The 16,278-nt window shown below is 39.9% G+C and overlaps 1 protein-coding gene across 3 annotated transcripts in view; it reads right to left on the reverse strand.

Moving 5' to 3' along the window:
- The window catches only part of MYO1D (myosin ID), a 352,561-nt gene that overhangs the window by 136,692 nt on the left and 199,591 nt on the right, over positions 1–16,278 (reverse strand). For all 3 annotated transcript variants that reach the window (XM_067021776.1, XM_059047839.2, XM_067021775.1), the window contains one exon: positions 6,892–7,005. In XM_067021776.1, coding sequence (XP_066877877.1) covers positions 6,892–7,005 — 114 coding nt within the window. The remainder of the gene's footprint in view (positions 1–6,891; positions 7,006–16,278) is intronic.

Below are 16,278 nucleotides of genomic sequence, written 5' to 3' on the forward strand. Positions count from 1 at the left end.
CACGAACCCGTGTCCCCTGCACCGGCAGGCGGACTCTCAACCACTGCGCCACCAGGGAAGCCCAGGAATTTGACTTTTCGACAAAGAAAATGGGTAAACAGCAAGCTGTCCCTTCTGCTAGGATCTGCTTTACCGGCATCCCCAGCTCTCTTTCCCTTCCTATGGATACAGCTAATGAGAACATTATATTGGGAGGAGGGTGAAACTGAAGGGAGAGAGTTCATAAAATCTTTGCCCAACAGTAATTAAAACAGTCTTTGGCACAAAGATAGACAATAGACCAATAAAACAGAGTAGAGAAGCTAGGAAGAGACATATGGACACACTTGATTTAGGACAAATACGGGGCTGAAGAGCAATGGGGGAAAGATGTTTACCCGTACGGGAAAGAAATAAACCCTGGGCTGTCGCCTCGCATACACACAAAAATCAATTCTAGGTGGACTGTAAGATGTCAATGTGAAAGGCACAGCAATAAAGCTTATAGAATGTAGCAGATGAGAATATCTTCACGACCTTGGGATAGGGAATGATTTCTTAATCAAAAATAAAAAAGCATCGGGCTTCCCTGGTGGCGCAGTGGTTGAGAGTCCGCCTGCCGATGCAGGGGACGCGGGTTCGTGCCCCGGTCCGGGAAGATCCCACGTGCCGCGGAGTGGCTGGGCCCGTGAGCCATGGCCGCTGAGCCTGCGCGTCCGGAGCCTGTGCTCCGCAGCGGGAGAGGCCACAGCAGTGAGAGGCCCGCGTACCGCAAAAAAAATAATAAAATAAAATAAAAAAGCATCAACCTTAAAGGAAAACACTGATAAACGGAACTATATCAACATGAAAAATGTTGTTCACGGACAACACTAGAAGAATGAAAAGGCAAGTCCCAGAGGTGGAGAAAATATCTGCAACACATGTAACTGTCGATGGGCACACAGGCAGAATATAAAAAGAACTCCTAGAAATCAATTTTTAAAGGACAGCCCAACAGAAAAACAGCAAGGGACTTGAACAGGCACTTCATGAAAGACATCCAAATGACCAATAAACACAAAGAAAGGGGCTCAACCTCATTAGTAACACGGGAATTACAAAGAAAACTCACAATGTGTATCCGTCAATGGATGAATGGATAGAGATGAGGTATACATTCACAATGTGATATTGTTCAGCCGTGAGAAAGAAGGAAATCCTGCCGTGTGCCAGAACCTGGCTGAATGCTGAGGGCGTTATAATGGAAACAAGTCAGACAGAGAAAGACAAATACTCTATTATATCACTTATATAGAGAATCTAAAAATGATAAACTGGGAGGAACAGAGAGAGTGGTGGTTGCCAGGGGCTCAGGGGAGGGTGGGGAAAATGGGGAGATACTGGTCAGAGGGTACAAACTTCCAGATAGAAGATGAATAAGTTCTTGGGATCTGTTACACAGCATGGTGATTACAGCTAATAATACAGTATTACATAACTTGAGAGCTGCCAAGTAATCAGATCTTCAATGGAGAAATGGCAATTACGTGACGTGATGGAGGTGTTGCCTGATGTTATGGTGGTAATTGTATTGCAACAGATAAATGTATCAAATCAACACACTGTACACCTTAAACTTACACGATGTTATATGTCTGTTATATCTCAGTTAAGCTAGAACCGTAACTACCACATACCTAGCAGGCTTGCTGAGATTCAGGATTGTCAGTACCTAGGGTTGGAGAGGAAATGGAGCAACTGGAACTTTCCCATTTTGCTGGGGTGGGGATGGGGGTTGTAAACCAGTATGACTACTTTCGAAAACTGGAACTATCTACTAAAATTCAACAGCAGTCTCACTCCTGGGTGTTTGTCCAATGAAGATGTATGCATCATATAGACACCAAAAGACACGCACAAGAGTGATGTAAAAAATCTCAGATATTCATCAACATGTGAATGGATAAACAACTTGTGGTATATCCTCACAAGGAAATGTTACAGTGATGAAAGTGAGCAACCTAGAATTATATGAAATAACGTGGCTGTTCTCGTAAACATAACGTTGAAAGAAACACAAAAAGGAATACACAGTGTTTGATTTCACTTACATTAAGTTCAAAACGAGCAAAAGTGTGCCTCTGAAAAGGAAGGAAGAGGTAGCGACTGCGAGAGGACATGTGGGGTTTTTTTGGGGAGTCCCATTAATGACCTATATCTTGATGTGGGGGATGGTTACACGGGTGAACTCACTTTGTGATAACTCGTCAAGCTATACGCTTAAGATCTGTGCATTTTTCTGTATGTAGGGCATACTTCAATAATCAAGTGAAAATATTTGCCCAGTGAATAGCAGTAGAGTGTGTGCTACATGTCAATAAAATATTCCAAGCGTCTGCCAATCCAATGCTCTCAGTTTTACTTAAATTACACCAAGTGCCCATTAAAGTTAAGTGCTTGGGGCACTTAGGTGCTGCTGTTTTATAGAAGTTCAATGAATTAGAAGATACAGATAATGAATTGGATGGGTACTTTTTATGGTGCATTAGGAAAGCAACAAATAGTGGTCCCATACTGCCTGGCTGGGAGCTGTAAAGAAACTGAGGAAATACTTTTCCACTGAAAGCACAAAGCACAGATTCAAAAACTGGCTAGACACATTGTCAAACTGCAGCATCAGCTGAATTCTTACCTATGGTGGTGATCCATGGGCACAATTTAGGTCCTGCTTGACAAGGACTGGGATCCTGGCAAGTGGAATGGCGGTAGGTGGAAGAGTCCAAGGACCCAAGGATGCCTGATGAATGTAGCCTATTTGAAGCACTGCTCTCCCACTGACTCTTTCCCACTAGGAGAACCTAATGACCCATGTCAATAATCAGCAGGTGCAAATGTGGCTGGGGCCTAAGGACAACAGTCAAAAATTGTAGAGGGAAGAGATCATTTACACCTCAAACGAACTGTAGTCATTATCCGGGCTATGCTAGGAGAAGTCAGGGAAGGCTATGCATAGATTTGCAAGTGCTTGACAAGGAGCTGAAGTACCAGTTTGGATCCTGCAGAATTGGTTGCTATGGTGAGGCCTCATCGGAGACACGGTGTTCAATGTTACTGCAGGATGAAACTCTAATGGTTTGTTGGGTTGGCTGACTCAGACCTAAGCCTAGCACTGGCCCAGGCCATCTGGCAAGAAAGGTAATTGTTAGTAAGAAGACACACAAGGAGAAGTAGAGACAGAGAATGGCAGAAACGTAGACCATCTTAAGAATCATGTTGCTGAGGGGGCCACAGAACAATGTGATCCCTCAGAGCTGCCTTAAAGCCTGAATAGCTTCCTGGGTTTCTATGAGATTCCTTTCCCTTACTACCACGTGTATCCTTTATCAAAAACAAAGCAAAGCATTACTTGAGATAGTATATAGTCATATTGGGGCCCAGGGCAGGCCCCCAAATATGTCTCAACGGCATATCGATTGTTTTGAATTAAAGTTACTTAAGAAACAACCAATGCAAGAAGGACACTTTGATGCTCCTCTCTTTTTCTCTGAAACTAGGAAATAAACCTCTCATGTGAAAGGTGCCTTCCCTGGGCTGGGAGGCAGAAAGACATCATCATTGTCAGAGACAGGGAATTCAGGTCTGAGAAACCTATATAAACAAACCTTACTACTTCTTTACTAATTTACTATCCAAGCCCAATCTTTGCTTAAATTCCTTACAATTACACAACCGAACCTAAGTTTCTCTGTCCTGTCCAATCCTCACAAATTTATTGTTTCTTTATACACGAAGACATAAAAGTTACCTGCTTTTGGTCACTCTCTGTGCCTCATTTTATGATCTCCTGTGCCCACAAAACCAAGTTGGGTTTTCTCCTGTTAATCTTCCTCGTGTCAATTTTATTATTAGTCCAGCCACAGGAACTCGACAGGGACAGAGGGAAATTTTCCCCTCCCCCTAATACCAATCTCTTCCCTGGAGCCAGAAAAGTCCAACTAACACAGGAAAGGCACCCGGGCAAGAGAAGGAATGCAGAGCAGAGAAGGGGAAGAGTAACTGTGGGATCCTCAGCTGTATGTTTCCACTGATCACTCTTATTTCTGAAAACTTTCCAACTTGATTCTGAAACACAGTGTGCCCAAAGTTCTTTTCCTTCCTGGAATAATTCATAACCTTATGGAACTGAAGGGAAATTAGAGCTCATTCGGCACATTAGAAGAGAGAAGAGGAAATGGAGGTCCAGAAAGAAGAGATCTCCTTTTTATTCCATTTCCTTCAGCCACTCTCTTTTCCCCACCATTTAAGCATGGATGTTCTCAAATCACCTGCCCCTTCTCCCTCTAGACTCATAATTTCAGCCTCCAATTATACATGCATCTGTCCGCTCTTAAATTTTTATCCTAAGTGCTGAATGCTACCCGCCACTCCTTTACAATATTAGACGCCAGTGATCTATGGGATATGTACTTACAAGTTTCACCAATACCTGAAACTAAACTTAGTTAAGATTGAAATCTTTCTCCTTCATCCCCTCCCAGCTTCTTCATCCCTGCTATTAGCAGTATCATTTTTAAAGGTTCCTTGTCTTAAACTTTGTAACTTCAAAACATTTCATACAAAAAGGATGAAGAATAAAATAACAAACACCCATGTCCCTATGATCCAGACAATATCTGGCTGTGTTTGCTTCAGACTCAACAACATATTTATAGGTAGACACGGCTGGAAGTCCTGTGCCCCATTCAATCTGCCCCCTCCTAAGAGGGTAGCTCCTCCCCAAAGCAGGTCCCGAGACAAAGGCTGATGAGCCTCAGAATTGATTCAGGAGGTGCAGGTACACGGGCGAGGGAGTGGGGAGGTGGCTCAGGAAGGGAAAGCAGACAGTAGGGCCCGTTACTAAGCAGCTAACACGGTGGGCAGCGCAGCTGATTCCTACAGAACAGCTCCAGCAAATGGTGTTAAACACACGTGAGAATCATTGTGACCGATGAATGGTGGGGACGGAGCATTTATACCCCACACCCACTAGTCATTTAGGTGGCTGGGGGTGGGTGGGCGTTTCCAGCCCTCTATGGACTCTGGCAGCCTGAGGGAAGCCTTTCGACAAAGGTGTTGGCTGTCAGAAGTTAGGCTGTCGTGTACAGAAATGGTAAGGGAATACAAGGGGAGGTGGGCAGAGTACCGACAGCATCTGCGACAGTGTGTATCCATCCTATTGACATCGTTTACCTTTACGAGTGTTAAACGTGGTTAATTTTTTTAAAAGAAATTTACTTATTTATTTTTGGCTGTGTTGGGTCTTGCTGCGAGCAGGCTTTCTCTAGTTCCAGCAAGCAGGAGCTACTCTTAGTTGTGGTGAGCGGGCTTCTCATTGCGGTGGCTTCTCTTGTTGTGGAGCACGGGCTCTAGGCACCCGGGCTTCAGTAGTTGTGGCACACGGGCTCAGTAGTTGTGGCTTGTGGGCTCTAGAGTGCAGGCTCAGTAGTTGTGGTGCATGGGCTTAGTTGCTCCGTGGCAAAACATGGTTAATTTTTTGTATAGTATGGTATTATTGATAACACTGATGATGATAATGATGATGAAGGGGAACAGTGATTCTAAATATACACCAGTCAACATGAAAAGGGAAGGTAGTTTGGGAAAATAACTTCAGTTCAAAGACCTGGTTAATTACTTATTGAACTCGTATCATGTGCCAGATTGATTTCCCTTTAATGGAAAGTAAGGAAAAGAAATAAAGTACACTTTATTAGACTTTGACAAAATTTGGTTTTCTCCTGTATCTTCCTTCATCTCCTCCTTCGAGACTGCAGGGTTATTAGGCTTAAACTGTGATGGCTATATAAGATTACAAGTCTTTGCTAAGAAGACTACATATGATCAAGAATGTCTTAGAACATCATTTCCTTCCTAGCTGCAATCCATTCGCCTTCCTACTGAAAGGGAGAAAGGTGTGTATGCATGTGTGGGGGGGTGGGGGGACTGGGTGACGGAGACAAATCTCAGCCTCATCATCGGGTGACAGGCCTGCAGGGATGTTCTAAATTATTTAGCAAAGCCAGGCATAGTTTGTCTTCGTTGAACCTCACAGCCAACAGGACTCCTGATTTAACGAAATAAAACTATAAAACAATATGTTTCCTATTCCCTTTTGCAGAGGCCAAAAGGATTTAAAACAAGCTTTGAATAATACTCCTCATAGATCCCATGATTGGACAAACTCAGACCTCCCTCTTTAAGAATGAGCGGACGGAGGAAAGTCACCTGACACATGGAAAGATCCAGCAGTCTAGGAAGATCTTTTTCAAGGTCAGAACAAACAGTCACTTGTAAAGCAGACCCCATACAGCAGGATAAAAAAAAAAAATTTTAAGTCTCAAATTGAAATTCAAGGAGACACCACCAAATTTCATATTTCAAATAAGGAATGATTACAGAATTTGGAAACCCCATGGAGATAGTGAGTAACTAGGCAGGTTTAGATCAGAGGTAAAATATATTGGTGAAAATAACTTCTGGAAACAGCATACATTTTACACTTAAAAGAGAGGTAACGTTTTCATAAAGTAATTCCGTACTATTTCTCTACCTGATTCCATTTCCACATAAAAACAAGGTTTATGAAAATCAATAAGAAAATACATTTCGTGTCATAACATTTAAGTAGTGACTAGGATTAGTAATAAAGGTCACGTAGAATGCGGAGTCCTACATTTTAAAACAAAATGCCTTCGTTATTCTATTGGAAGCTTTGATCCTCCTTATAGAAAGTCGTACTTTTGTATAAAACATGAGATTGGCAGAAAACTTCAGGAATTCACGGACCCCCTGAAGCCCCAGAGGTTCTAGTGGTCAGTCTGATGACCCACTCGTGGGCTATGGACACCAGGTTAAGAATCCTTTATTCAGAGAGAAGCAGAGAACACTTACGTTGTATAGAGGGATAGTCTTCATCACTTTGTACTGCTTAGTGGGATCCATTTTATACAGGTGACGGTCAGTGACAAAAATTGCTCGATCTTCCACCTTACTAAAGCGATTCACCTGTAAGAAAACAAAATAATAAACCATAACATCTCATCAAGACTGAAATCGAACCATCTGTCAGGAAAACATCTAGGAGCAGAGGTGGCTGGCTGTGGAGCCAGATTCTGTAATAGATGTGCACCAGCTATGACCACCCTTTGCATGCAACGGAGATGGAAAAGGAGTGTTTCCAGATTTGTGGAATTGTACAATGTAAATTTCACAAGTTTACCATCGAGCAGGGAAAACAAGAAAAACACAGAAGAATTAAAGAACTAAAAACACGTAACCCAGACACTATAATGAAAGTGAAAAGGCAACCCACAGAAAAGGAGAAAATTTTGTCAATCATATATCTGAAGAGGAACTTTTACCTAGAATATATAAAGAATAGAATATACGTTGTATCTAGAGTATATAACTCAGTAATAAAAAGACCCTCCCCCCAGATTTTAAATGGGTAAAGAATTTGAAGAGACATTTCTCCAGAGAAGACATACAAATGGCTGTAAAAAACATGAAAAGATGCTTGACATCATTAGCCATCAGGAAAACGTAAATCAGAACCACAGTGAGATACCACCTCACACCCACTAGGATGACAATAATAAAAAAGACAGTAACAAATGTTGGCCAGGATGTGGGGAAATTGGAACCCTCACTACTGGTCGGGGTCTAAAATGATGAAGTTGCTTTATAAAATAGTCTGGCAGCTCCTTAAATGGTTAAACATAGAATTGCCATGTGACTCAGACATTCCACTCCTAAGTATATACACAGGGGAACTGAAAACATATCCACAAAAAATCTTGTGCCTGAATGTTCACAGCAGCCTTAATCATAATAGCTAAAAGGGAGAAACAACCTCAATATCCATCAACTGATGAATGAATAAATAAAATGTGATGTATCCATACAACAGAATATAATTTAGCAATAAAAAGAGTAAAGTACTGATACATGCTTTAACGTGGATGAACGCTGAAAACATGCCAAGTAAAAGAAGAGAGTCACAAAGGACCATATGTTGTATGATTCCATTTATATGAAATGTCCAGAATAAGCAAATCTATATAGAAACAGAGCGTAGGTTAGTGGTTTCATAGGGCTGGGGGAGATGGGAGGTTTGGGGGGAGGACAGCTAAGGGGTGTGGGGTTTCTTTTTGGGTTAATGAAAATGTTTAGCAATTGATTGTAGTGACGGATATATAGTTCTAAACAAACTAAAACTGTATACTTTAAAATGGTGAACTGTATGTTAAGTGAATCATACCTCAATAAAGCTGTTACAAAAAAAAAAAACCTATTTCAAACAACTCATTCTGTCCCTTTCCTAATGCACTGGGCAGGTATATTTCAGATTAAATTCCCTAAAACATGTTTATGAATCTACATGTTCTACATTAAATCTACTTATGTTAAGTGAAAGAAGTCAGAGAGAGATAAATACTGTATGATATCACTTATATGTGGAACCTAAAAAATACAACAAATTAGTGAAGATAACAAAAAAGAAGCAGACTCACAGATATAGAGAACAAACTAGTGGTTACCAGTGGGAGAGAGGAAGGGTAGTATAAGGGTAGGGGATTAAGAGGTACAAACTACTAGGTATGAAATAAGCTACAAGGATATATTGTACACCATGGGGAATATAGCCAATATTCTGTAATAACTATAAATGGAGTATAACCTTTATAACTGTGAATCACTACACCGTACAGCTGTAACATACAAAATAAAAAAGATTAAATATTCAAAAACAGATAGCGCCTTCCTATTGCACATAGCATAAATAATTTCCTCATCGTTATTACTCTCCACAAAAAGAATGCACCATATGAGAAGGCAGTAAGTGCCCACACAGAAAGGATTCAGCGTAAGCTAAATAGACATCTGATGTGGGTGCGGTGGAAGAGAAGGGCTTTAAATAGGAAATCTAAGGATCTCCAAGGTACCCTGCCACTCAGGCTCTACGATTCCTTTATCTGACTTTCAGGAGTTTTCCTATCTGCCACCATTCTACTTGTTTGACTTTACATATTTCTTCAAGGGCTCTGGCTCCTTTCTGACAGGTTTCCTCATGTCATGCTCTCTCTTAAATGTTTATCATCTTCTACTCCCTTCTTCTCTTTATCCATGTATATGTCAAGATAATGCTCAACTTCTCATTCTATTATAAAACCTCTTCAATTCCTCTAGCAAAAAAATGATCACTCTCTTTTTCTCTATTTAAAAACTTTTTAATTAAAAAGTTTAAAAATTATTTATTTAAAAAATTGAAGTACAGTTGATTTACAATGTTGTGTTACTTTCAGGTGTACAGCAGAGTGATTCAGTTATACATATACATGTATTTATTCTTTTTCAGATTCTTTTTATTTATTTATTTTGGCCATGCCGTGCTGCATGAGGGATCTTAGTTCCCTGACCAGGAATAGAGCGTGTGCCCCCTGCAATGGAAGCGTGGAATCTTAACCACTGGACTGCTAGGGAAGCCCCTCAGATTCTTTTCCCCTGTAGGTTATTACAAAATATTGAGTACAGTTCCTTGTGCTATGCAGTAGGTCCTTGTTGGTTATCTACTTGATATATAGTAGTGTGTATATGTTAATCCCAACCTCCTAATCTATCCTTCCCATCCCTTTCCTCTTTGGTAACCATAAGTTTGTTATCTATGTCTGTGGTTATGTTTCTGGTTTGTAAATAAGTTCATTTGTACCTTTTTTTTTTGTTTTTTACATTCTCTATATAACTGATATACGATATTTACCTTTCTCTGTCTGGCTTATTTCACTTAGTATAATAATCTCTAGGTCCATTCACGTTGCCACAAATGATATTATTTCACTGTTTTTCATGGCTTTTTTCTGAACTTCTACAACACAGTTGTAGAATCAATATATAGGATATATGCAGAATTAAGAATGAAACAAAAAATTGACCCTGAAAACAAAAAGCACAGGTTTTACTTTTAAAGCAGGATACCTGAGAATAGGAGAAACGATTAGTCTAAGTGCTTTTGCTAATGGAAAACACTGGCTACATCATTACTCTTTGCTTGGAGAAAATGACAGGGAGGAAGGTTGGCCGATGCTTATAAAACCAAGACAATTCAGTTACATCTATATCCTTAGTCTCTTAGAAAGCACAAGTTCTCACTTAATAATTGGAATGGTTTAATAATTTTAAGGACAGCTTACTTGTAACTTTTAGACCATGGATGCTTGTCATGAAAAATATACTTGCTAAAATAGCTGTGTGGAATGCTGTGTTTTTTAAACTTATAGTTGAAGCTATGTTTAGCAAAAGAGGTTGATTTTACTTATTAATCTTGTGATAATAAATCTACTGACTATATCCTCACTAACCGAGCTCTAATTAACTGAGCCAATATCAAAGGTTATAGATTGTCTTAAAATTGGAAGTCTATCCAAAAGCTGCTTTCCTTATAAAATAGCTACAAATAAGTTATCAAAATTGTCATAAATAAGACTAACAAATTCACTTCAAAACAAAGTAAAAATCTCACATACAACTGTAGGATTTTTTTTTTTAAATGAAGGTTAAGAAACAGCTAAACTAATTTGTGGTAAAAGAAATCGGAACAGTGGTTGCCTTTGGTAGTAGTGGTGGGGCTTGGCTGGGAAGGGAGCTGAGGGAGCTCTCTCCGGTGATGGAAATGTTCTGTATCTTGATGGGGTTGTGATTTACACAGGCATATGCACTAGTCAAAGCTCAGTGAACTGTATACTTGAGATCTGTGCATTTACCTACACATAAATTACACCGCAATACAAACAAATGCATGAACAGAACAAGAACAATGTAGAATCTCAGATATCCAGGGCAGGTTTTTACTTATTGCCTTACTATTTCATGAACAGTACTCCTGTGTTCCAGCCCGCCTGGAAGCTCCTTGAGGGTAATGACCGTATGGTGTCTTTTTTCTTGTACCTCACAGCCCCCCAGTACAGAAGCGGGCAACCTGTAGGACTTAGTACATCCTTGCTGACCAGTGGGTTTTGAGAGCACTTTTTTTTTTTTTAAAGCTTCTTTTTACTTTCTTTTTAAAAATTATTTATTTATTTATTTATGGCTGCATCAGGTCTTCGTTGCTGTGCACGGGCTTTCTCTAGTTGCGGCGAGCGGGGGCTATTCTTCGTTGTGGTGCGTGGGTTTCTCATTGCGGTGGCTTCTCTTGTTGCGGAGCATGGGCTCTAGGCGTGCAGGCTTTAGTAGTTGTGGCTCATGGGTTCGGTAGTTGTAGCTCGCCGGTTCAGTAGTTGTGGCACGCAGGCTCAGTAGTTGTGGCTCACGGGCTTAGCTGCTCCGCGGCATGTGGGATCTTCCCGGACCAGGGCTCGAACCTGTGTCCCCTGCATTGGCGGGCAGATTCTTAACCACTGCGCCACCAGAGAAGTTAACAGGCTTTGAGGGCACTTTTAATCCCACAGGATAATTTCAAGAAGTCTTCTTCCCTACATGAGCCACTCAGTGTTGATGGCAGGAACTGTCTGGTTGGAAAAGAGATGGAAGACAGCTGCAGCACATTGCGGAGGCTGCATTACGTAAGAAAAGCATTTCCCCAGTGGCAAGTGAGAGCACAGTGGCTCAACAGCTTCAGTCCCCACTGCCCAGTTGGGTCGTGGAAAAACTTCATGTCTTCACTGAAGAAAGAGCAACCACAGACTTTTCACTTTTTTATTTCTGAGGCAGGCAGCCATTTTATTAGTCAGCTATCTCCATAATGAAGAGCTCCCCAGCATGGCATGTACTATATAAGCACACGGATTACTGTTTTAAAAGTTATTTTTTATTCTCCTTGTTGAGATTATTGAGATTTACTTGTACATTTTCTTTTCTCTCATAAAGTATCTCTTCCATGCATTAATTTAATTTTTCCCTTCGGAGTCTAAGTCCCTGAAGGGCAAGACTTTTACGACCAGCCATCACTACAAGACTCTGCACACAGAACGCCAACGGGCCAGAGGAGCTGTCCTCAGTGGTTCTGAGTCTGTATCTGCAACACTGCATTGCTTGCTAGTAGCTACCCTTCTAAGATCTCTTTTATTTATTTATTTTTATTTAAAAAAAAATTTTTTTTTTTTTTGGCTGCCCTGTGCAACTTGTGGGATTTTAGTTCCCTGACCAGGGATTGAACCCAGGCCCTCAGCAGTGAGAGTACAGAGTCCTAGCCACTGGCCCACCAGGGAAGTCCCTAAGATCTCTTTTAGACTCACAATTTCATTGAGAAACGTGTCTTTTTATTACCAGAAATCTAAAGATGGGATTGAGCTTATTTTTTTCTACATTTTGAAATCCAGCACCCAACTCCTATTAATTGAAAAGAAATTATACCGGTAAGCATTTACTCGAGTTAAGTAATTTGATAATTTTTTTCCCCAAAATTTACAATGTGCGTTTTCAAGCACTCTAAAAACTGCTGATGACATACAAAGGAATGACATGACGTCCTCTGTTACAATAGGAGTCTGAGACTGGCAGATGGGAGTTGAGATAGGTAAGAAACTAAAAAGTGAAAGTAATTTCATAGAAAGAAAAACATAATATAAATAAATATAAATATAATTTCACATAAAGAAAACAAAACTGGATAATGGGTTTGGGAGAAAACGTATGTGTGTGATGCTGCAGAGTGCTACTTTGTTAGAGAGTCAGAGAATGCCCACATTTGCAGGTAAATCTTTTCCTAACAGACAGAATTAACCACAGGATATTTTGTAAATAAGTAGTTAACAACTTGCTGATTAGGATGGCTCAATTTTAAATTTGGATAATATTTAAATCAAGATACCAAGCACTAAAAATTTCTGAACCACTACCATGTCACGTGTCTCAGTGACTGAAAGGAAAAGGAAAGCAAAACAAAACAAAACAAAACAATGAAAGAACCCACTAAGAACCTTCCCCTTAGTAGACTAGAAGGTATAGTTGTGATACAGTTAACTGAATTAGGATAGGTAGGGTAGGATATAGTGGAACATATTGCTATAGGTAGGATACAGCAACCTAAACTTCAAGTTTTAGTTTGAATTTTATTGTCTTATCCCCTTTGCCTCATAGTTTTAGAAATCAGTCCATTTTCTAAACATTCCTTTACATAGAGCATATTTTCTAGTCTTCAACTTGACAGAAATGGTATCTGTAATTAAGAGAAAAACAGAGTCTATGTGGTAGAGTAATAAGCAGTCTTGACAGTGATTATTTACTTCACATAGCAACGGTTTTTGCCATAAAAGAGAACTGGCACTTGTCATAAGAGTTGAAACAAGGTGGTTGCAGACCTTCTACATCAGCGTTTTTCTAAGTTGTTTTGCACAACCCTAGCCTTGCGCGATGCTTTGTGAGAGACAGGTTTCCACGTCAAGCTGGTTTGAGGAACTACAAACCTTGCCACCTCCCCCACCCCCCCACCCACCAGTGGTGTTCAGATCCCAGGGATACATCAAAGGCTCATAGAATTCTGCACTTAAAAAGCATGTGTAACTGTTTAACCCAGCCTTTCCCAAATACATTTAGTTGTGGAACGCTTTCAAAAAAACGAATTCATATTCAATGGAACACTGGTTTGTGAAAACCCTCTGGGAGAACACTAGTCATCTGTATCCATCTTAGAGTACGGAAAACAGAGAACATCTAAAATGGAATCTGAATAACAAGTAAAAGTAGGGCTCCTCATCTTTTGTGAAATCACACTGAGAAATATATGAGTGTGTTGCAAAAGAAACTGAAAAAAAACAAAACATGTTGCATAATTTCACAAGGTCACACAAGATTCAAAAAAACAATAGGCACGGTCGTAAAGTGGAGGGTATAGCCCTTCTTAGGATGTGTCCATGAGTTAATCTGGAAACCAACAAACAAAAACCTAAAAGCAGCAGCTACACTGAAGCACTGTTTAGAAACATTTCATTCTTTTTAATGTAGAAATGTAATTTCTAAAGAGAACAGGTCATAAGACTTTACCTTGAGGTTTAGCAACTCAAATCATCCTTAAAGCATGAATCAAATGAGTGGGAAGGACACTGATGTAACATAGGAAAAGCTTTGAGTTGCATGACTTAGCTCAATCAAAACGGCAAAGACAAATGTCTTACAAACACATGTGAATTTGTAAATTCAGACTTACTTAAAAGTAGTTCTGGCATAGGGACACAAGTTTTGTTCCTCTTAAATTCATAACGTAAAAGAAAAACTAGATCACAGACTCAGTGTTAGATAAGATCTCATCTGATGTCTTCTATTACCCAAGCTAAAACCCTCAACCAGAGAAGAATCCCTGTCACTTGCTCTTGCCTGAACACTTCCAGGGATCTGTCGGTAGGTTTCATCAACTCCACAGGGGGCCAGAGATAAAGTTTCCCTGGAGTCAGACCAGGAGAGGACACATTATGGGTGCAACTATTTACACAGGTCTCCCACCTTAAAGGACATTTTATAATTGTAGTTAATGGAAAGTGGCTGTTCCGAAAAGAACCAAAGCATAAAGAAGAGGGCTTTAGTAAAATCGTATCGTTTCCCTCGGTACATCCTTGGGGATTGAAAAGTTTCTAAAGATGACATTATCTAAGCTATAATGTGAAGAAATACACTGTATTATTTTGCATGGAACTTAGAAAACAGAAGCATGACTAAAAAGTTTTCAGTTTTTATGCATAGGACCCAGGGAGAGACATGCTGTCAGACATCAAATTGTTATCAATGGAAAGACAGAATCAGAGATGCCAGGCTTTTCTATAGCAGATGATGTAATTCTCAAAACCATCCAACTCTCTCTGATCAGTTGTTCTGATGACTAATTTGACTTCCCAGATATCCTGATACAAGAAAGGAAGATATCCTAGATAGTAGATAAATTCACTAAATGAATTCACTAAAATGGTACATTCCTTTGTCAAATTCAAAAACTGGCACCATGGCTTACACTGTTTTGTGTGGGTGTGCGAACCTGGTTAGCAAAAGTCATTTCTTGGTTGTCTGATCAGCTCTAGGTATACTTATAAAATAGAGTTTCTGGATCTAGGAGTTCAGAATTAGGCTCTACACTTTGGTAACCAGACCAAGCCACTGCCAGCAAGCTTTTCTTGGAGACGTGTATTTCATTCTAAGTTTAAAACAAGCTGCTCTCTATTTTGTTATAAAGTCTGTATTATATTGAGTTGATCTTTTTTTCCATAGACTATCTGAACACTAATACCCATTAAATAATAATTCCCCATTACTCCCTCCCCCCAGTCCCTGGTAACCACCATTCTACTTTCTGTTTCTATTAATTTGACTGTTCTAGGTATTTCATGGAAGTGGAATCACACAAGGTTTGTCTTTTTGTGTCTTATCGCTTAGATAATATCTTCAAGGTTCATCCACATTGTAGCATGTATTTCATTCCTTTTTTTTTTTTTAAGGCTGAACAGTATTCCACTGAATGGACACACATATTCTTTATCCATTCTTCTGTTGATGGACATCTGGGTTATTTACACCTTTAACTACTGTGAAGAATGCTGCTATGAAGACTGCAGTACAGTCAATTATCTTTTAAAGAGATTTAAACGATAATAAAAATTGTACATCTTTACCCATGTAGCTACCATTTATTTCCCTTGCTCTTCATTCTTTGGGGTATGTCCGCATTTCCTTCTGCCTGAAGGACTCCCTTTAACATTTCCTATGAGTGCATATCTTCAGACATGCCAAAAAAAGTCTTCATTTCACTTTGGTTTTTGAAAGATACCCTTTGCTAGATACAGAATTCTAGGTTGACAGGTTTGTTTGTTTTTTCTTTCAGTAAAAAAAGTTTTAAAGTTGGTGCTCCACGATCCTTCTCACTTGCATTGTTTCTGAAAAAAATTCTGACGCATCCCCATCCTCTTCCTCTGTCTCTTTTCTCTTTATCACTGGTTTTAAGCAGTTTTGTCATGTTGTGCCTTGGTATAGTTTTCTTCATTTTTTGTGTGTTTGATGTCTGTTGATGAGTTTATAGTTTGCATCAAATTTGGAAAAATTTCAGCCATTATTTTTTCAAATACTAAAAAATTTTCCCTCCTCTTCTCTCTTACAGAGAGACTCCACATGCACTTATATTAGGCCACCTGAAGTTGGCTCATGGCATCCTAATATTCTGTTCTTTGGGGGCAGCATCTCTCCCCGCACCCCCCCCACCCTGTGTATTTCATTCTGCCGTGGAAGCACGGAGTCTTAACCACTGGACCACCAGGGAAGTCCATGTATTTCATTCTGGGTAGTGTTATTGCTCTATCTTCAAGT

This window comes from Kogia breviceps, chromosome 19 (assembly GCF_026419965.1).
Source record: "Kogia breviceps isolate mKogBre1 chromosome 19, mKogBre1 haplotype 1, whole genome shotgun sequence".
Classification (NCBI taxonomy): Eukaryota; Metazoa; Chordata; class Mammalia; order Artiodactyla; family Physeteridae; genus Kogia; species Kogia breviceps.